The sequence below is a fragment of the Stenella coeruleoalba genome (genome assembly GCF_951394435.1).
Source record: "Stenella coeruleoalba genome assembly, chromosome: 1".
Taxonomy (NCBI): domain Eukaryota; kingdom Metazoa; phylum Chordata; class Mammalia; order Artiodactyla; family Delphinidae; genus Stenella; species Stenella coeruleoalba.
The window spans coordinates 21101902-21122892 of NC_137169.1; the positions used below are offsets into that span (position 1 = coordinate 21101902).

General features: G+C 39.8%; 1 protein-coding gene across 5 annotated transcripts in view; it reads left to right on the forward strand.

Annotated features, from left to right (window-relative positions):
• Positions 1 to 20991, forward strand: part of WDTC1 (WD and tetratricopeptide repeats 1) — a 72568-nt gene that overhangs the window by 33639 nt on the left and 17938 nt on the right. For all 5 annotated transcript variants that reach the window (XM_079928578.1, XM_079928576.1, XM_079928579.1 and 2 more), the window contains 2 exons: positions 18512 to 18558; positions 19002 to 19113. In XM_079928578.1, the coding sequence (XP_079784704.1) occupies positions 18512 to 18558; positions 19002 to 19113 (159 nt within the window). The remainder of the gene's footprint in view (positions 1 to 18511; positions 18559 to 19001; positions 19114 to 20991) is intronic.

Sequence of the window (20991 nt, forward strand, 5' to 3'; positions counted from 1 at the left end):
CGAGGAAATAATCAGACAAATCCAAACTGAGAGACATTTCTCCAGAACAGCTGACATATTCTTGAGAAATGTCAATGTCGTAAAAAACAAAGGACTGAGGAACTGTTCCAGATTAAAGGAGACTAAAAAGAAAATGGCAGCTAAATGCAGTGTGCGATCCTGGATTGGATCCTAGATCAGCAAAATCAAAGGGATAATATTGGGACAGTTGGTGAAATGTGAATATAGACTGTATATTGAATAATAATTGTGTCAGTGTCAAATTTCCTGACACGGAAATTTAAGTAGGTAAAGGGTCTTGAGGTCTGTAACTTATTCTCAAATGGTTCAAGAAAAAAGTGTGTGTGTGTGTGTGTGTGTGTGTGTGTAGAGAGAGAGAGAGAAAGAAAGAGGAGGAGGGGAGAGAAAGAAATGTTAGCAGTTAATGAAATAGGGGAAAGGTATATATGGGTGTTTTTGTACTATTCTTGTACCTTTTTATATGTTTGAAATTGTTTCAAAATAGAGAGTTAAAAATGTTCATTAAGAAAATATAAAGAAGTGTTGTAGTGGCAGCAACTGAGTAAGAGGGCCTGAGGGAGGTTGAGATTACAGGATTTAAGTTTAATGTTGATTAGGGTAATTCTAAGGTGTTCTGGTATATAGACCAAACTACTTCTCTGTATTCCTTGGACATCTTTGCTGAGCATTTCACATCCCCTTTAGTTATATGCTCTAGCTCATCTTGTCTCAGTGAGTTTTATTGTCATAACCAGACAGGAGCCAAATATCCTGCGATTTCAGTTTGTGGCCTGCAGTCCTCACTTCGGAGGCAGGTGGTACTTGCTTTCAACATCCCTATGGTTTTCAAAGTCCACCTTAAAGTTCTAATCTCACTTTGATCCATTCTATTTCTTCCACTTGTGGATTTCTTGGCATAGTGTTAGGCATTAACACTGAGAGGTAGAGAGAAGGAGAGGAAAGTAACCTCACTTTACAAATAAGGAGAGTAAAACAGCACTTGCAAGGTCACATAAGTGGTAGAAATAAGATTAATAAGATTTATTTCAGGGGGGACTTCCCTGGTGGCGCAATGGTTGAGAGTCCTCCTGCCGATGCAGGGGACACGGGTTCGTGCCCCGGTCCGGGAAGATCCTACATGCCGCGGAGCGGCTGGGCCCGTGAGCCATGGCCGCTGAGCCTACGCGTCCAGAGCCTGTGCTCCGCAGCAGGAGAGGCCACAACAGTGAGAAGCCCGCGTACTGCAAAAAAAAAAAAAAGAAAAGAAAAGAAAAAAGATTTATTTCAGGCCTGTCTGGCTTTAGAGTTCACATTCTTTCCACCTCAACCATGTGTCTACTTTTTTAAAGGGCTTAACAAATGGTTCTTGGCTTGGTGGGTTTATTCTCTTGCCTTATTAGTTTTCTTAATATTGTCCTTAAACAAGTTGAAAACATTATATGTCCCACCTTCACAACTGGCTTGATGGCTTTTTTGTTTCTTGTATAATTTGAGCATAAATTCACTAGAAACAAGTCATATCAAACTAGATTGGTTTTCTTTTTTAATATAATTAGTATGGTAGACCAGGGCAGTTTCATAGTGTAACCTGATTCTAACAAAGACTTGTCAGAGTTTTATTACAATATCAGTTGAGAGAAGTAAATTAGATAACAAGTTCATCAAATAGCCTGTAAGAAACAGATGGAGCAGAGATCTGACTTTGTGAGAGATTTCAAGAACTATCCTTTAGATCAGGGGTCAGCAAATTATGACTTGCAGGCCAAATCCAGCTTGCCACCTGTTTGTTGACTTAGTTTTTTAAGATCATTTTTATTTTATGTAAGTGTACAATTCAGCATTTTTTTGTTTTTTGTTTTGTTTTAGTATATTCACGAAGTTGTACAACTATCACCATTACCTAACTCCTGACATTTTCATCACCCCAAAATTGAAACTCTTTTAGCAGTTACTCCCCATCCCCTACCCCTGGCTCCACCCCTGGCAACCACTAATCTATTTTCTGTCTCTATGGATTTTCCTATTCTGGACACTTCATATAAATGGAATCATACAATATGTAGCTTTTTGTATCTGACTTCCTTCACTTAGTATGATAATTTCAAGATTTATCTATGTTGTAGCATGAATCATACTTCATTCCTTTTTATGGCCAAATAACATTCCATTCTATAGCTATACCACATTTTGTTTATCCACTCATCAGTTAGTGGACATTTTGCTTGTTTCCACTTTTTGGCTATTATGAATACTGCTGCTATGAAGAATTTGTGTAAAAAATTTTGTATGGACATATGTTGTCAGTTCTCTTAGTTATATACCTAAGAGTGGAATTGCTGTGTCATATGGCAACTCCAGGTTTAATTTTTTGAGGAACTGCCAAACTGTTTTTCAAAGTGGCACCACCATTTTACATTCCCACCAGAAATGTACAAGGGTTCCAGTTTCTCCATACCCTTACCAATACTTATTATCTGTCTTTTTTTATTATAGTCATCCTAGTGGGTGTGATGTGGTATTTCATTGTGGTCTTGATTTGCATTTCCCTAATGACTAATGATGTTGAGCTTCTTTTCATGTGCTTATTGGCCATTTGTATATCTTCTTCTCTGGAGGAATGTATTCAGATCCTTTGCCCATTTTTAAATTGTTATTTATCATTTTATCATTGAGTCATAAGAGTTCTTTGTATGTTCTAGATAATAAACACTTATCAGATATGTGATTTGAAATTTTCTCTCTCATTTTCTGGGTTTTTTTCAGTTTCTTGAGAGTGCTTTTGACACACAAATTTTTAATTTTCATGAAGTTCAAATTATTTTTTTTCTTTTGTCACTTATGCTTTTGGTGTCATATTTAAGAAACCATTGCCTAATACAAGGTCACAAAAATTTACACCTGTGTTTTCTTCTAAAAGTTTTATAGTTTTAGATCTTATGTGTACATCTTTGATCCATTTTGGGTTAATTTTTATATATGGTGTCATGCAGAGGCCCAGCTTCATTCTTTTGCATGTGCATATTGTTATTACAGCACCATTTGTTGAAAAGACTATTCTTTCTTTCATTGAATTGTCTTGGCACTCTTGTCGGAAATCAGTTAACCTTACATAAATGTAAGGGTTTATTTGTGAACTCGTTACTCTATCCCATTGATCTAAATTTCTGTCCTTTATGTCAGTACCACATTGTTTTGATTACTGTAGCTTTGTAGTAATTTTTGAAATTGGGAAGTGAGTTTTCTAACTCTGTTTTCTTTTTCAAGATTGTTTTGGCTATTTTGGGTCCCTTGTATTTACATATGAGGTTTATGTTCAGCTTGTGAATTTCTTCAGAGAAGGCAGATGGGATTTTCATAGGGATTGGGTTGAATGTATAGCCACTTATTTTTATAAAAAAAATTTTATTGGAACACAGCCACACTCATTCATTTATGTATTGTCTATGGCTGCCTTAGTAATTCAACAGCAGAATTGAGTAGTTATAACAGAGACCATATGGCCTGCAAAACCCAAAATATTTACTGTCTGGCACTTTACAGAAAAAGTGCCAACCTCTGCTTGAGATGATGGAGTAAACTTATGCTCTGAAGCACCAGAGGGCAGAACCTGGGAGTCATTCATTATTTCAGTCATATGTTCAAGCGTATATTGAGTGCCTACAATATGCCAGAAATGTTCTAGACTCTGGGAGATGAATATAGCAGAAAATAAGACAACACAGTTCCTGGCCTCATGAAGCTTCTTGCTATGGCCTTTATGACACCCTTAGAATATTGCCTCTAGCCACCTCCCTGAGCTTATCTTGCCTTACTCTGTCACTTTTATCACTATGTTCTAGCCACACTGACCTTCATTCTGTATCTACAGCATACCAAGCCCGTTCCTACCTTTGTACTTTTTCTTTCCTGTGCCTGGCATGCTTTTCCTTCTCAGCATTAAAATTTCTCCTCAAACATAGCTATATCAGAGAGGCTTTCCCTGACCACTGTATCTAAAGTATAACCTGTCACCATGTTTTATTTTCTACATAGCGTTTATCACTATCTGAACTCATTTTATTGATTCCTGTGCTTATTTTTTTTCTCTCCCCCACCACTAGAGTTCTCTATCTTATTTAGCACTGTAGCCTTTGCATGTATAAGAGTGCCTAGCACATAAAAAATAAAAATAAGATCAATCAATCAAATAAAAAGATTGAATGAATAAAGAGAATTTGCAGGGATAGACCGCAGATATAGGTCAGCATAAGGAAAAACTTTCTGACATGAGTTATGGTTGTTGACTTGCCCCACTATATTTATACTTAGATTTTTAGCTAGAACATATAGAAGTTGAAATATATTTTAAATCATTCCTTTTCATGACTTCTAGGAGGATTTTTCCTTCCCCAGTAATCATAGTTCACATCAGGCTATACTATAAGTTTTGAATTATCATGGTGCAAGGGAAAGAACATACTTGGATTTGATTTCCAGTTTTGCTACTCAGCTATCACAGTGCTTTACGACTATTGAATTGGTTCCCACAACAACCCTATGAGGTTATGTATATTATCTCCTTTTTTAGAGATATAAAACCTGAAGCACAGAGAGGTTAAAGAACTTGCTCAAGGAAACACAGCTTGTGAACATGAAAACACATTAACTGTCCTTTATGGACAGTTTAATGGATTTTGAAGGGTAATTATGTGAAGCAATTAGGACAGGGCCTGACACATAGTAAGCTAAGTTTTAATTATTCTTGTTACTCTTATTGCTCCATTTAGTAATTCTAAGGCACACTAAAATTTGAGAAACCATTGAACTAAGTTAAAGAAGCAACAAAAGGATGTTATGGAGATGTCTGGGTAGTCTGATCATTCTGCCTTTAAGATAACTATCAAATCATTAAGTGAATGGAGAGCAAGTGAAGAATTGTCGAGTTTTATTTGCCTTCAGGACTCACTCCATTCTGTCATATTACAACTATGTAATCTCAATACATGCTAATAAACACGTGTATTGTGAAGTTTAAATGAATTGATATACGCAACAGCTTAGCACTTACCCTGGCATTTAGTAGATGCTTAATTAATGTTTGCTGGATTTTCATCTAAATCTTCCTTGCTCAGACTCATATTCACACTGTCAAGGAGTTATAGAGAAGCACATGGCCATCTGTTTCCTCTCTTTCCGAGTTGGCATTTCCTGTGAAGGGTCCACTGAACATCTCTAACTCTCATGCTCTTTGGCATTGATCTTTTCAGTGGAACTTCATTATACAAACGTTTAGGTCTGAAGTCAGTGGGTATGTTAAACATGTATGTGGTTTGGGTTGCAGTTAAGAGAGGGCCCTTACATGTATCCATGCAAACTGGGCCACAGTTATCTCCAAGCTAGACTATGTCCTCAAAGATCGTTTAATCTTGCTCTTAAAGCCTGATGCTCCTGTCTTCTGGGTTTTTTTGGTACCTCTCTCCTTCTTCTTTTATGGTAGACCTTAGTCTCATGTCACCATAGACATGGACCTGTCTTTGTTTATTCTACTGTCTATTCCCTTTTCTCCCAGTGCCTTATACCTAATGGGTGTGGAATAAATGAGTTGTCCGTTTGGTCAGAGCTTAGGGTAACAATTTAATAGCTGCAGAAATAACCCTTTAGAAAAAGTTAGTAAATAGGAAGGAGTCCAGTTGTTCAAGATGTATACCCTTTGTGAGTATTCTGGCCATGTGGAGGGGTCTTTGAGAGTCGGATCTGGAAGAACACACAGAGGTTGGCAAGAGAAGATACCTGAAGATGAGTTCCACGAATGGGAGCCAGCATTTACCAAAGTGTGCTATAGGCACCTTGCATATATTACATCATTTGATCTCCACAGTGATCTTGTCGGGATGACATTATCATCATCTCCATTTCCCAGTGAAATATCTGAGGCTCTGGGCATCTTAAGTGACTGCCCATACACCTAGAAAGAGGCCAAGCTAGAGCTGAACCCAGACCGTTCTTTCACTTTACAATTCTGCCTCATATGTGTGACCCAGCTTCCTCTTGTAAAAGAATTGCTGTTACAATTCTGCCTCATATGCCTCATATGTGTGACCCAGCTTCCTCTTGTAAAAGAATAAATCTGGACAAAAGGATCTCCAGTCCTTTGGGTTATGCCAGGATACACATTGGTTGGCAGACTTCCTAGCTCTTTGCTTCTCTTTTCTTATTCCCTTAATGCAGTGTGTCCCAACTTTTTCCCCTATCAAGAATGACCTTTATTATTTTTTTCCCTGTAGGTCCTACATTTTGATAGATTGTTGTCTCCTAAATTGTATTAATTAATAACGTTTCTTATTTTAATATACTTCTCCACACCGTGACTGCACAGCAGAGCTCCTGAGTAGCGTTGGCTATACCTAACGTTACAACACAGATTGTATATATTTCTAGTCAAATGCAAAGAATCATGACTTTGTGCCTAGTCTGGGTTGCCCAGTCACCTGTAAATGGTCTTTTCCCACTGGACTTTTTTTTTTTTTTTTGTGGTACGCGGGCCTCTCACTGTTGTGGCCTCTCCCGTTGCGGAGCACAGGCTCCGGACGCGCAGGCTCAGTGGCCACGGCTCATGGGCCCAGCCGCTCCGCGGCATGTGGGATCTTCCCGGACCGGGGCACGAACCCGTGTCCCCTGCATCGGCAGGCGGACTCTCAACCACTGCGCCACCAGGGAAGCCCCCACTGGACTTTTAACTCAGGACTTCCCTGGCAGTCCAGTGGTTAAGAATCTGCACTTCCAATGCAAGGGGCACGGGTTTGATCTCTGGTCAAGAAACTAAGATCCCACATACTGCATGGCACAGCCAATAAATAAATAAATTAATTAATTAATTAAAATACATCAACTCACCAAAATTGGAACTCATCTAAGTGTACAATACTAAGGTAGAGATGAATATAATTTAAACTTTGGAGGAATATTCTATAACCATTTGAAGTGATGCTTATGAGATCATAATAACATGGGGAAAGGCTAATGTTATAAGTTTGGAGAAGAGGAGGAGAAAACAAAACCTCATCAGCTCCTCGAGAGGACAGGAGATGTGTCTGTCTGACTCAGTTATATCTCTCTGATCCAGTACAGTACTGGCAGACACATAGCAGGCGTTTAAGTTTTGAGGGAAATACCCCGAAATTTAAAAAGCCAAAATGGAGCTTCCCTGGTGGCACAGTGGTTAAGGATCTGCCTGCCAATGCAGGGAACACGGGTTCGAGCCCTGGTCCAGGAAGATCCCACATGCGCCACAACTACTTAGCCTGTGCTCTAGAGCCCATGTGCCACAACTACTGAAGCCTGCACGCCTAGAGCCCATGCTCTGCAAAATAGAAGCCACCACAATGAGAAGCCCACGCACTGCAAAGAAGAATAGCCCCTGCTCGCCACAACCAGAGAAAGCCCGCGCAGCAATGAAGACCCAACAATGCAGCCAAAAATAAAAATAAATAAATAAAATTTTTTTAAAGTAGATTGTAAAATAATATTTTAAAATTAATTAATTAAAAAGGCAATATGACACCATGGTTAAGAGCCAAGTTCTGGAATCTGTCAGACATGAATTCACATTCTTACTATACTGTTTATACAGTATGGGGTATTAACCTTTTCCTCATCTGAAAAATGAGAATAGTAGTGGTGTTTCCATCACAAGGTAGTTGTAAAGTTTAACTCAGAGCATAAATGAAGGGCACAGTATTGTTCCTGGTAGATGGTGAGATAGCGCTTATTATATATCAGCTACCACTATCACTATTATTATTACTACCTTGTTTCTTCCCTCTCTTTATTGAGGTATGATTTACATAAAAATAAAGTGCGTAGGTCTCAAGTGTTGAGTTAGATGAGTTTTGGCACTTGAGTAACTACCACCCACGACAAGATAGAGAATACTTCCATCACCCTGGAAGTTCCCATGGTGCCCTTTCCAGTCAACACTCCTACCTCAGAGCAACCACATTTTGGCTTCTGTCTCCATAGATTAGTTTTGCCTGTTCATATACTTTCTGTAAATGGAATTATATAGTATACATATTTTTGTGTTTGGCTTCTTTTGCTTATCATGACGTTTTTTGAGTTTCATCCATGTGGCTGCATGTATCTATGGGTAGTTCCTTTTTATTTCTGAGTAGGATTACACTGTAGGAGTACACTACTTTCGTGTATTCATTCTCCTGTTGATGATCATTTGGGTTATTTCCAGTGTGGGGCTTTAAAAATTAAAGCATCTATGGATATTCTTATACCAGTCTTTAGATGGACAAATGTTTTCATTTCCCTTAAGTGAATACCTAAGGAATGGAATTGCTGGGTCATAGAGTGGATATAAGCTTAACTTTATATCAGACTGACAAACAGTTCTCTACAGTGATGGCAGCAGTGAGATCTCTTTTTAATACAGGTGGGAATAAGGGTGACATTTGAGGTAATCCAGCACAGCCAGAGAAATACTTTGGAGTCATATGGACCTGCGTTCCTATCCGGGCTCTGGTGTTTACAATTTGTGTGACCCTGGCTAAGTTATTTAATATCTCTGAGACTTGGTCTCACCTGTAAAAAGGGAGTGATAATGAGATCAGGTATATTAATAGCTAGTATTCTACCTAGCAGTGGCATGCCAAATTGGGGGCAGTAGTGCAGGCTTGTAAGGGGGTGCATGGTCTGTAAGGAATTTAAAAGCAGTAAGAAAACCACCTAAAAGTCCATTTGCTTTTTATCATTATGCACCTACAATTCTAAGCAGTGTCAGTGGTAAAACGCTTCTCCCTGCCTCCTTTTCCTCCTGTATACCATGCTACCTAGAAATGTATAGGAACTTATAATAAATAGTAATTATAATCAATATTTAATAAAGTTAAGTAGGAAGTAAGGGGTTGTAATTTTTAACTTAAGTGAGATTTGTAGCTTTTATTCCAGGTACTTTCTCTGTGCACTTTCTGTTTTCTCCAGATCCCTGGTGTGGAAGGCTCACCCTAAGTGGAAACATTTCCTGGGTTCCAGGGAGGCACACAGAGGTCTATTCCTCTTTAGGAGCCATCTGTAAACAGTCCCTCCTCTCTGTTCCTTTAAATTTTGAGGTTTTCTCCCCTTTTTACCCAGTGTTTAATTCTGATATGTCATAGGCATATTTTCTTCCATTGTATTTGTCAACGTAATTATAGATCGTGTACCTAATCTAAGCCAGCCTTATTTATCAAGTCCAGAACAAGTCCTCTTAAACAGGCTGTGCCTTGTAAATTAGCTTCCCAAACATACATTCTAACTTATGGAGCCCTTTATTAATGTTTTTTGTCAATAGTTACTTTGTATTTATGTAGAATCTGGTTTGGGCTTTCTCTCTACACTTTCTCCAACTTACCTGCCTCTGAGCTATTTTTTTACTATGTAAAAATGAATCATAAATATCATATTTGTCTACTGTGGCCTGTCTTCTATACTTTGGATGGGCTACTGATTTGAGGACAAATACAGTAGTTCTGGAAGCATTAATACATCTCAGACAGTGCTTAAGAGCCTGAGCTCTTGAGTTAAAATGCTTCCTGATACCACTACTAGCTGTGCCACATTAGCCATGTCTAACATGTGGGGGGGGGGGTGTTTGTTTGTTTGTTTACACCACCAAGCAACTCGCTGCTACCAGCTGGGTTCCCTACGATGTAACTCAATTCTGACAGGATCTACCTGGAGATAGCATCAGATCCCACAGGTTAAAGGTTCAGTCCTACAAGACTGCCCTGCTGTTCCCTACCCCCAACACCTACTTCAGACGGCAGTGGCAAATCCAGGTTGTCACCTGTGCTTTGGACCAACTGGCTATAGATTAGAGGTTCCAAACACCTTCTCCTTTGGTTCAATTAATTTGCTAAAGTGACTCACAGAACTCAGAAACATTTTACTTACTAGATTACCGATTTATTATAAAAGGATATAATTGAGGAACAGCCAGATAAAAGAGCTGCATAGGGCAAGGTATATGCCGCTCTCCCCAAATCTTCACATGTGTACGAACACAGAAACTCTCTGAACCCTGTCCTTTTTGCTTTTTCTTCACATTGGCATGGTTGATTAAATCATTGACCATTGGTGATCAGTTCAACCTCCAGTCCCTCTCCCCTCCCTGGAAGTCAGGGAGGTGGGACTGAAAGTTCCCGCCCTCCAATCATATGTTTGGTTCTCCATCCTTAGGTGCTTTCCAAAAATCACTTCATTAACATAAACCTCAGGTGTTAGTTGAAAGAGGTTTGTTATGAATATCACGAAACCTTTATCACTCTTATTACTTAGGAAATTCCAAGGGTTTTAGGAACTCTGTGCCAGAAGTAAGAATGAAGACTAAATATATCTTTCTTAAGTATAAATATATATATAAATCACAGTATCGCAGCAGATTACCTAACCTCTCTGAGCGTTGTTTTTCTTATCCATGAAATGAGTAATGATACCTGTTTCTTTTTTTTTGACATTCACATTGTATTTCTAGAATATAGATGATCATTCAAGTTAGAAGTTAGTTAATTTTTTAATTTAATTTAATTTTTTTATACAGCAGGTCCTTATTAGTCATCCATTTTATACACATTAGTGTATACATGTCAACCAATCGCCCAATTCAGCACACCACCACCACCACCCCCTGCCGCTTTCCCCCCTTGGTGTCCATATGTTTGTTCTCCCAATTCATCACTCCACCTCCCCGCCATTTTCTCCTGTTGGTGGCCATACATTTGTTCTCTACATCTGTGTGTCTATTTCTGCCCTGCAAACCAGTTCATCTGTACCATTTTTCTAGGTTCCACATATATGTGTTAATATATGATATTTGTTTTTCTCCTCTGACTTACTTCACTCTGTATGACAGTCTCTAGATCCATCCATGTCTCTACAAATGACCCAATTTCGTTCCTTTTTATGGCCAGGTAATATTCCATTGTATATATGTACCACATCTTCTTTATCCATTTGTCTGTCGATGGGCATTTAGGTTGCTTCCATGACCTGGCTATTGTAAATAGTGCTGCAATGAACATTGGGGTGCATGTGTCTTTTTGAATTATGGTTTTCTCTGGGTATATGCCCAGTAGTGGGATTTCTGGGTCATATGTAATTCTATTTTTAGTTTTTTAAGGAACCTCCAAACTGTTCTCCATAGTGGCTGTATTAATTTACATTCCCACCAACAGTGCAAGAGGGTTCCCTTTTCTCCACACCCTCTCCAGCATTTGTTGTTTGTACATTTTCTGATGATGCCCATCCTAACTGGTGTGAGGTGATACCTCATTGTAGTTCCGATTTGCATTTCTCTAATAATTGTGATGTTGAGCAGCTTTTCATGTGCTTCTTGTCCACCTGTATGTCTTCTTTGGAGAAATATCTATTTAGGTTTTAATATTGAGCTGCATGAGCTGTTTACATATTTTGGAGATTAATCCTTTGTCTGTTGATTCGTTTGCAAATATTTTCTCCCATTTTGAGGGTTCTCTTTTCGTCTCGTTTATGTTTTCCTTTGCTGTGCAAAAGCTTTTAAGTTTCATTAGGTCCCATTGTTTATTTTTGTTTTTATTTCCATTATTCTAGGAGGTGGATCAAAAAAGATCTTGCTGTGATTTATGTCAGAGTGTTCTTCCTAAGTTTTCCTCTAAGAGTTTTATAGTGTCCAGTCTTACATTTAGGTCTCTAATCCATTTTAAGTTTATTTTTGAGTATGGTGTTAGGGAGTGTTCTAATTTCATTCTTTTACATGTAGCTGTCCAATTTTCCCAGCGCCATTTATTGAAGAGACTGTCTTTTCTCCATTGTATGTCCTTGCCTCCTTTGTCATAGATTAGTTGACCATAGGTGTGTGGGTTTATCTCTGGGCTTTCTATCTTGTTCCATTGATCTATATTTCTGGTTTTGTGTCAGTACCATATTGTCTTGATTATTGTAGCTTTGTAGTATAGTCTGAAGTCAGGGAGTCTGATTCCTCCAGCTCTGTTTTTTTCCCTCTAGACTGCTTTGGCTATTTGGAGTCTTTTGTGTCTCCATACAAATTTTAAGATTTTTTGTTCTAGTTCTGTGAAAAATGCCATTAATAATTTGATAGGGATTGCATTGAATCTGTAGATTGCTTTGGTTAGTATAGTCATTTTCACAATATTGATTCTTCCCATCCAAGAACATGGTATATCTCTCCATCTGTTGGTATCATCTTTAATTTCTTTCATCAGTGTTATAGTTTTCTGCATACAGGTCTTTTGTCTCCTTAGGTAGGTTTATTCCTAGGTATTTTATTCTTTTTGTTGCAGTGGTAAATGAGAGTGTTTCCTTAATTTCTCTTTCAGATTTTTCATCATTAGTGTATAGGAATGCAAGAGATTTCTGTGCATTAATTTTGTATCCTGCAACTTTACAAAATTCATTGATTAGCTCTAGTAGTTTTCTGGTGACATCTTGAGGATTGTCTATGTATAGTATCATGTCATCTGCAAACAGTGACAGTTTTACTTCTTCTTTTCCAATTTGTATTCCTTTTATTTCTTTTTCTTCTCTGATTGCCATGGCTAGGACTTCCAAAACTATGTTGAATAATAGTGGTGAGAGTGGACACCCTTGTCTTGTTCCTGATCTTAGAGGAAATGCTTTCAGTTTTCCCCATTGAGAATAATGTTTGCTGTGGGTTTGTCGTATATGGCCTTTATTATGTTGAGATAGGTTCCCTCTATGCCCACTTTCTGGAGAGTTTTTATTATAAATGGGTGTTGAATTTTGTCAAAAGTTTTTCCTGCATCTATTGAGATGATCATGTGGTTTTTATTCTTCAGTTTGTTAATATGGTGTATCACATTGATTGATTTGCATATATTGAAGAATCCTTGCGTCCCTGGGATAAATCCCACCTGATCATGGTGTATGATCCTTTTAATGTGTTGTTGGATTCTGTTTGCTAGTATTTTGTTGAGGATTTTTGCATCTATATTCATCAGTGATATTGGTCTGTAATTTTCTTTTTTTGTAGTATCTTTGTCTGGTTTTGGTATCGGGGTGATGGTGGCCTCATAGAATGAGTTTGGGAGTGTTCCTTCCTCTGCAATTTTTTGGAAGAGCTTGAGAGGGATGGGTGTTAGCTCTTCTCTAAATGTTTGATAGAATTCACCTGTGAAGCCATCTGGTCCTGGACTTTTGTTTGTTGGAAGATTTTTAATGACAGTTGCAATTTCATTACTTGTGATTGGTCTGTTCATATTTTCTGTTTCTTCCTGGTTCAGTCTTGGAAGGTTATACCTTTCTAAGAATTTGTCCATTTCTTCCAGGTTGTCCATTTTATTGGCATAGAGTTGCCTGTAGTAGTCTCTTAGGATGCTTTGTATTTCTGTGGTGTCTGTTGTAACTTCTCCTTTTTCATTTCTGATTTTATTGATTTGAGTCCTCTCCCTCTTTTTCTTGATGAGTCTGGCTAATGGTTTATCAATTTTGCTTATCTTCTCAACGAACCAGCTCTTAGTTTTATTGATCTTTGCTATTGTTTCTAGTTCATTTATTTCTGCTCTGATCTTGATAATTTCTTTCCTTCTGCTAACTTTGGGTTTTGTTTGTTCTTCTTTCTCTAGTTCCTTTAGGTGTAAGGTTAGATTGTTTATTTGAGATTTTTCTTGTTTCTTGAGGTAGGCTTGTATAGCTATAAACTTCCCTCTTAGAACTGCTTTTGCCATATCCCATAGGTTTTGGATTGTTCTGTTTTCATTGTCATTTGTCTCCAGGTATTTTCTGATTTCCTCTTTGATTTCTTCAGTGATCTCTTGGTTATTTAGTAATATATTGTTTAGCCTCCATGTGTTTGTGTTTTTTACCTTTTTTTTCCCTGAAATTGATTTCTAATCTCATAGCATTGTGGTCAGAAAAGATGCTTGATATGATTTCAATTTTCTTAAATTTACTGAGGCTTGATTTGTGACTCAAGATGTGATCTCTCCTGGAGAATGTTCCGTGCACACTTGAGAAGAAAGTGTAATCTGTTTTTGGATGGAATGTTCTATAAATATCAATTAAATCTATCTGGTCTATTGTGTCATTTAAAGCTTGCGTTTCCTTATTAATTTTCTGTCTGGATGATCTGTCCATTGGTGTAAGTGAGGTGTTAAAGTCCCCCACTATTATTGTGTTACTGTCGATTTCCTCTTTTTTTTTTTTTGCGGTATGCGGGACTCTCACTGCTGTGGCCTCTCCCGTTGCGGAGCACAGGCTCCAGACGCGCAGGCCCAGCGACCATGGCTCACGGGCACAGCCGCTCCGCGGCACGTGGGATCCAGACTGGGGCACTGGGGCACGAACCCGCATCTCCCACATCGGCAGGCGAACTCTCAACCACTGAGCCACCAGGGAAGCCCCAATTTCCTCTTTTATAGCTATTAGCAGTTACCTTATGTATTGAGGTGCTCCTATGTTGGGTGCATATATATTTATAATTATTATATCTTCTTCTTGGATTGATCCCTTGATCATTGTGTACTGTTCTTCCTTGTCTCTTGTAACATTCTTTATTTTAAAGTCTATTTTATCTGATATGAGTATTGCTACTCCAGCTTTCTTTTGATTTCCATTTGCATGGACTATCTTTTTCCATCCCCTCACTTTCAGTCTGTATGTGTGCCTAGGTCTGAAGTGGGTCTCTTGTAGACAGCACATATATGGGTCTTGTTTTTGTATCCATTCAGCAAGCCTGTATCTTTTGGTTGGAGCATTTAATCCATTCATATTTAAGGTAATTATCAATATGTATGTTCCTATTATCATTTTCTTAATTGTTTTGGGTTTGTTTTTGTAGGTCCTTTTCTTCTCTCATGTTTCCCACTTAGAGAAGTTCCTTTAGCATTTGTTGTAGAGCTGGTTTGGTGGTGCTGAATTCTCTTAACTTTTGCTTGTCTGTAAAGCATTTGATTTCTCCATCGAATCTGAATGAGATCCTTGCTGGGTAGAGTAATCTTGGTTGTAGGTTCTTCCCTTTCATCACTTTAAGTATATCATGCCACTCCCTTCTGGCTTGTAGAGTTTCTGCTGAGAAATCGGCTGTTAACCTTATGGGAGTTCCCTTGGGAACTCCTAGGGGAGTCGTTTTTTCCCTTGCTGCTTTCAATAATTTTTCTTTGTCTTTAATTTTTGCCAATTTGATTACTATGTGTCTCCTTGGGTTTATCCTGCCTGGGACTCTGCGCTTCCTGGACTTGCGTGGCTATTTCCTTTCCTATGTTAGGGAAGTTTTCGATTATAATCTCTTCTAATATTTTCTATGGTCCTTTCTCTCTCTCTTCTCCCTCTGAGACCCCTATAATGCGAATGTTGTTGCATTTAATGTTGTCCCAGAGGTTTCTTAGGCTGTCTTCATTTCTTTTCATTCTTTTTTCTTTATTCTGTTCCACAGCAGTGAATTCCACCATTCTGTCTTCCAGGTCACTTATCTGTTCTTCTGCCTCAGTTATTCTGGTATTGATTCCTTCTAGTGTGTTTTTCATTTCAATTATTGTATTGTTCATCTCTGTTTGTTTGTTCTTTAATTCTTCTGGATCTTTGTTGAACATTTCTTGCATCTTCTCGATCTTTGCCTCCATTCTTTTTCCGAGGTCCTGGATCATCTTCACTATCATTATTCTGAATTCTTTTTCTGGAAGGTTGCCTATCTCCACTTCATTTAGTTGTTTTTCTGGGGTTTTATCTTGTTCCTTCATCTGGTACATAGCCCTCTGCCTTTTGATCTTGTCTATCTTTCTGTGAATCGATACCTGTTTCTTAAGATAATGGATGTAGAATGCTGTATTAGTTTTCTATTGCTACCACAACAAATTACCACAAACTTAGTGGCTTAAAACAACATAAATTTATTATCTTACAGTTCTGTAGGTTGGAAGTCTGCCGTGGGTCTCACCAGGCTAAACCCTTGACAGGGCTATTCTCCTTCTGGAGGCTATAGAGTAGAATCCGTTTTCTTGCAATTCCCGCTTTCTAGAGATTGCTGTATTTCTTCGCTCGTGACCCCCTTCTTCCATCTTCAGAACTGGCAATAGCAGGTCAAGTCCCTTTCACACCTACATCTCTCTACTCTCTGCAGCCAGGAGAGGTTCACTGATTTTTTTTTTTTTGATGTGGACCATTTTTAAAGTCTTTATTGAATTTGTTACAATATTGCTTCTGTTTTATGTTTTGGTTTTTTGGCCCTGAGGTATGTGGGATCTTAGCTCCCTGACCGAGGATCGAACCTGCACCCCCTGCATTGGAAGGCGAAGTCTTAACCACTGGGATGCCAGGGAAGTCCCAACGTTCACTGATTTTAAGGACTCGTGTGATTATATTGGGCTCACCTGGATAATCTAGGCTAATTTCCCACCTCGAGGATTTTAACCTTAATCATATCTGCAAAGTCCCTTTTGCCACCTACCATAACATATTCATGGGTTCCAGAGGATCAGGACATGGACGTTTGTAGGGGGGCCGTTGTTCTCCCTACCCCAAGTGCAAGGTACTGTGCCTCGCTCTTTGTAAACCCTCAGTAAGTGGCACTCGTTCAAGGCCCTCGGTACTCTGGGAAGTTGCAAACTGAAGACTGAGCCCTGGGCACAAGTAATTTAAAGCCTGGTAGGAAAATGAGAGGGGTGAGGACAGAAATGATTCTGATCCAGAAAGAGTGAACAGAGTCATGTGTGGGGTGTCCACCAAGTGCTGTGGGAAAGTGAGAAGCCTCAGGTCAGTAAGTGGTCTGGCGAGTTTGAACAGAATGAATGTGTCAATAATGCATTTAAGTGCAGAACCCAGAAAGAAATGAGGATCAACTCAAATGAGAATCTTTTGGGGACAATGGGTAAGAAGGAAGGAGAAGGCAGAGGAAAAGCCTCTTCTGCCTCGAGAGTCAGGGAATTAGATTCGTTCATGTCTCTTGATTCTTCCCACTAGTCCCCCTGGACTCACTTGTGCATTATGCAGCAGATATGTGCCAGGCACTGTACCTGGCCTAGAGGATATAGTGAACACAGTACACAGAGGCCACTTCCCTGCAGCTCAGTGTGGTGAAGCAAAATAACCATGTCCACACAGAGCCATAATACAGTGTGGCAGGAGGAGCCCCCAGGAAGGAGGTGCCTCCTTCCCAGATTTACAGGGTGGGAAAGGCATCTTGAGGGAAGTGCTGATAAACTGCGACCTGAAGAATGAGTTAATCAGGATGCTCTGGGCCACAGGTAACAGCCCAACTCAAGTGACCTTAAACAATAATGACTGGAAGCCCAGGAGTAGGGTAGGCATCAGGGTTGGTTACTCTGGTCACTTTGGCTCCATTTTTCTGTGATTCCCTTGGCTGGGCTTTCCTCTCTCTGTTTATTTCACTCTCAGGCTGGCTACCCTCGTGGTCCCAAGTCCCGGAGTCACATTAGGACACCCAGCATCCAGAGGAAGAAAGGCATCCCTTTCATAGACTCTCTCCTGAAAATGAGAAAACTCCTTTTCCACACACTCCCAGCAACTGGTCCCCTTGCATCCGATTGGGGTCACAGGCTCATTTCTGAGCCAGTACCTGTGTCCAAGTGAATGCCGTGTCCAATTTGGCTTAGATCTAAGTTCCTGAACCTATCACTGTGGAAAGGAGAGTGAACTTACACATGGTCTGATTTGGGCTGGGCAGATAATGAAATGAAAATCAAGGTGCCATTAGGAATGAGGGAGGGTGAGGGGAAGAAAGAACAGAGTGCAGGAATGGAAGTGACTTGTTCTCTCCTTCTCCCATGTAAGACTAGTTTCTGCCACTTCATACCTTCTGCTTTCCATGGATTCTGTTTCCTCTTATTTCTAGCTTTGCCATGACTTCTCTCCGCACATGCTTTCCACTTCAGCATCTGTCATTAACTGCCTCACTTCTCCATGTCTCTCAATTCAAATCCCCAAGCTTAATTTACCTCACTATACCAGTCTCCACCTACTTGGAAGTAAGCTGCAGAAGATCTAAATACAAGATTTATTTTGTATACTGCTCTGCCCCCAGCATCTGAACAGTACCTGGCATGCAGTAAGTGCTCGATGAATTAAATATGTGCCAAATGAATGGAAGATCAGCCTTCTAGCTAATCGGCTGCCTTTCAGTCAGTTGCCCTCTGCCAGATTTTCTGTGGCTGAGGGGGTGTCCCTTGAAGGGACTGTTGACATGTCCCCTCTAGTGGTAGGAGCAGAAATTTGTTGGGATATAACTTCTACTACTATTATCTGAACTTCAGTTTACTTTTCTGCAAAATAGGATCAATGAAATCTGCCCTTTATGGCTCAGAGGGGTTCAGTATCAAGTGAGATCATGAATATGAAGGTACTTTATATATTGTAAAATGCCAGGCAGTTTAATTCAATCCTGGTCACTCACATACGCCTGGAAAACACTGATGACAGAAAGGCTGTTTTACCTGTTCACTTCCACTTCTTGATGTTGAGTGATCCAGGAGAACCTCTAATTGACTCTCTTCTTGTCCCTCTCCATTTGCTCCCCCAGGGTCACTCAGGATGTGTCAACTGTCTGGAGTGGAATGAGAAAGGAGAGTAAGTATGAGCTCTGACACCTAGGGGGTGCTGGAGAATGGTATGGGGAGGTTGGGAGAAGGGGACTTTCCTTCCTCTTTGTAGATCTAAGGAAAAGAGTGGACCCAAGAGTGGAGACTGCTGCTCTGTGCTATGTACTTAAGTTTAGTTCATCATTATCAATACACAGTTAAACAATGAATTCCAGATAGATGGAAAGTTGAATGACCTTCCAAACCCTGTTTTTTTGATAAGCTATTGTATTTAAGGAATGATGAGAAATTCTCAGGACAAAATAGAAGAGAATCAATCACTGTTTACAAGATAACCTTATATTCTGTGACATCTACTGTTCTTCAAGTTCTGTGTAGCCTAAGTCCTTATCAACTGGGAAACATGGGATAGAGGAAGTGGGGGCAGGAACTTGAGGAGAGGTCAGAACTGTTCTTTCTCTCTACTTGCAGCTTGCTGGCCTCTGGTTCTGATGACCAGCACACGATTGTGTGGGACCCGCTGCACCACAAGAAGCTGCTTTCCATGCACACAGGACACACTGCAAATATCTTTTCTGTCAAGGTGAGCAGGATAAGCCACAAAGCAAGTGGACAGTGTGACTGGGCTGTGCACGTGGTTGTGTTTGCATGTGTGTGTCCCATGTATACCCTGGGGTCACAGACATCTTTGTGATCTGAGCATCTGCTGGTGATTCCTGAAATTCCGTCTCTTTTCCATGCTCTGCTTCTTCTCTTAGAGCCAAGAGGCCAGCTCCAAATAAATTTATACTTATGTGAGTGGTGATGATGGGAGGTATGGTTCTGAGCATGAACTTCAGTAGCAGGCAGACCTGTGTTTGACTCCCTCATCTGCTCCTTGGAAGCTGTGTGAACTGGGAAAATCACCTGACCCCTCTGGGCCTGTTTACCCATCTGTAAAAAGGAAGTAGCTAAGGAAAATCCCCCACGTTAATGAATAAATGAGTAAATAAATAATTTAACTAAAAAAGGAAGTAGCAATCCACAGCGCTGATGTTACATTACAGTTCAATGAGATGATTGATTTAAAAAGCACCTGTCACAGGTGATTTTAGCTGTTCTACTTTTCATAGGAAATGAGTCTCTGATTGTTGGTCTAGGGGAGTTGAGCTGAGAAGAGGGGAGGCAGGGGACTTAAAGGACTTCAGACCTCTGAAGACCTGTTACGTGGAAGTGACATGAAACTTGTGCCTCTCGGTCCCAGAAAACAGACCTAGGAATAGTGACTTAAGTTTTCAGAAGCCAGTGTAGGCCTGATGAAGGAAAGGATTGTCTAATGCTTAGAGATATTTGAAAAAGGTAAAATGGGCCTTCTGAGGATGTAGTAAATGTCCTAGCACTGAGGTATTCCTCACTGGGCACTTCCATCTGCTAGGTTGAAGGCTGAAGGAAATGACCTTTAAGTCTTTCCAGCTCTGAAATTCTGTAATGGATGTATGTGAGAGTGAGGCTGTCCTTTGGAAAGCCTCACTAATCTAAGAAATGTTTTCCTAATTAATATCAAGATGAATTACAAGATACCTGAAGAAGAAGATTCAAGAGCTCAAAACCAACTTATTTCACTCATCAGAGCTTCTTTCCTAAGCTCTGATTCTCATCTCCTGTTCCAGGGACCAATCCTAGATGAATTTCTGTGATTTGAGAGACAGAACAATGCTGATTGACCTCTTGCATGATGAACAGAGACTGCTTTCCTCCCCTGAAAAGTGTTAGGTCCAGTTTAAATCTGTGGGGTCAGATCTGGGGAAGGGACCTAAGCTATCAGTTTGGCATCATAGAAAACAAAATGTTGAGTTCAGAGACCAGAATTGGACAATGACCTTGATACTCCCTGATAGTAAGACCTTGGGCAAGGCACTTATATTCACAGACTCTCAGCCTTCTCTTCTGTTATAAAAAGGTATAGAAAAGGGTTCCTCTCTCTTCTGGTAATAAAACACCACAGATCTATTTATTTAACCGACGAGCTCCCCCTGGTGGCATCTATAGTGTGGAACGAGTATGGCAGTGGCCACAAGCTCTTCCCAAGGGTTCTCCTGTTTATTTCTATTGCGCGTGGGGTATATGTTGTCTCCAGCCAGGATTAAAGACTACTAGTTGTCCCTAAAAATGATCAAATTCCATCTGTGTCATCTAGCCCTTATGCTGGTGAGCTATTAGAGAAGTGCATGTGGAAAGAGTGAATTGTTAAAGTCAAGTGGGGCTTTAGCTACTTAAATGCAGGAAAATGTCAACACCCTCTCCCCCACCCCCCCAGACCCCAGCACCCATTCAGCCTTGTTGTGGGCTGGGAGAAACTTTTCAACTAAGAAAAAAAGATAATTCAATCTTTCAAACTTAAGAAAGAAGAGAATAACTCAACTAACACCACACCCGAATATTTTTCTTCCTCAACACTAGGTGATAGAACTGTATACGTTTT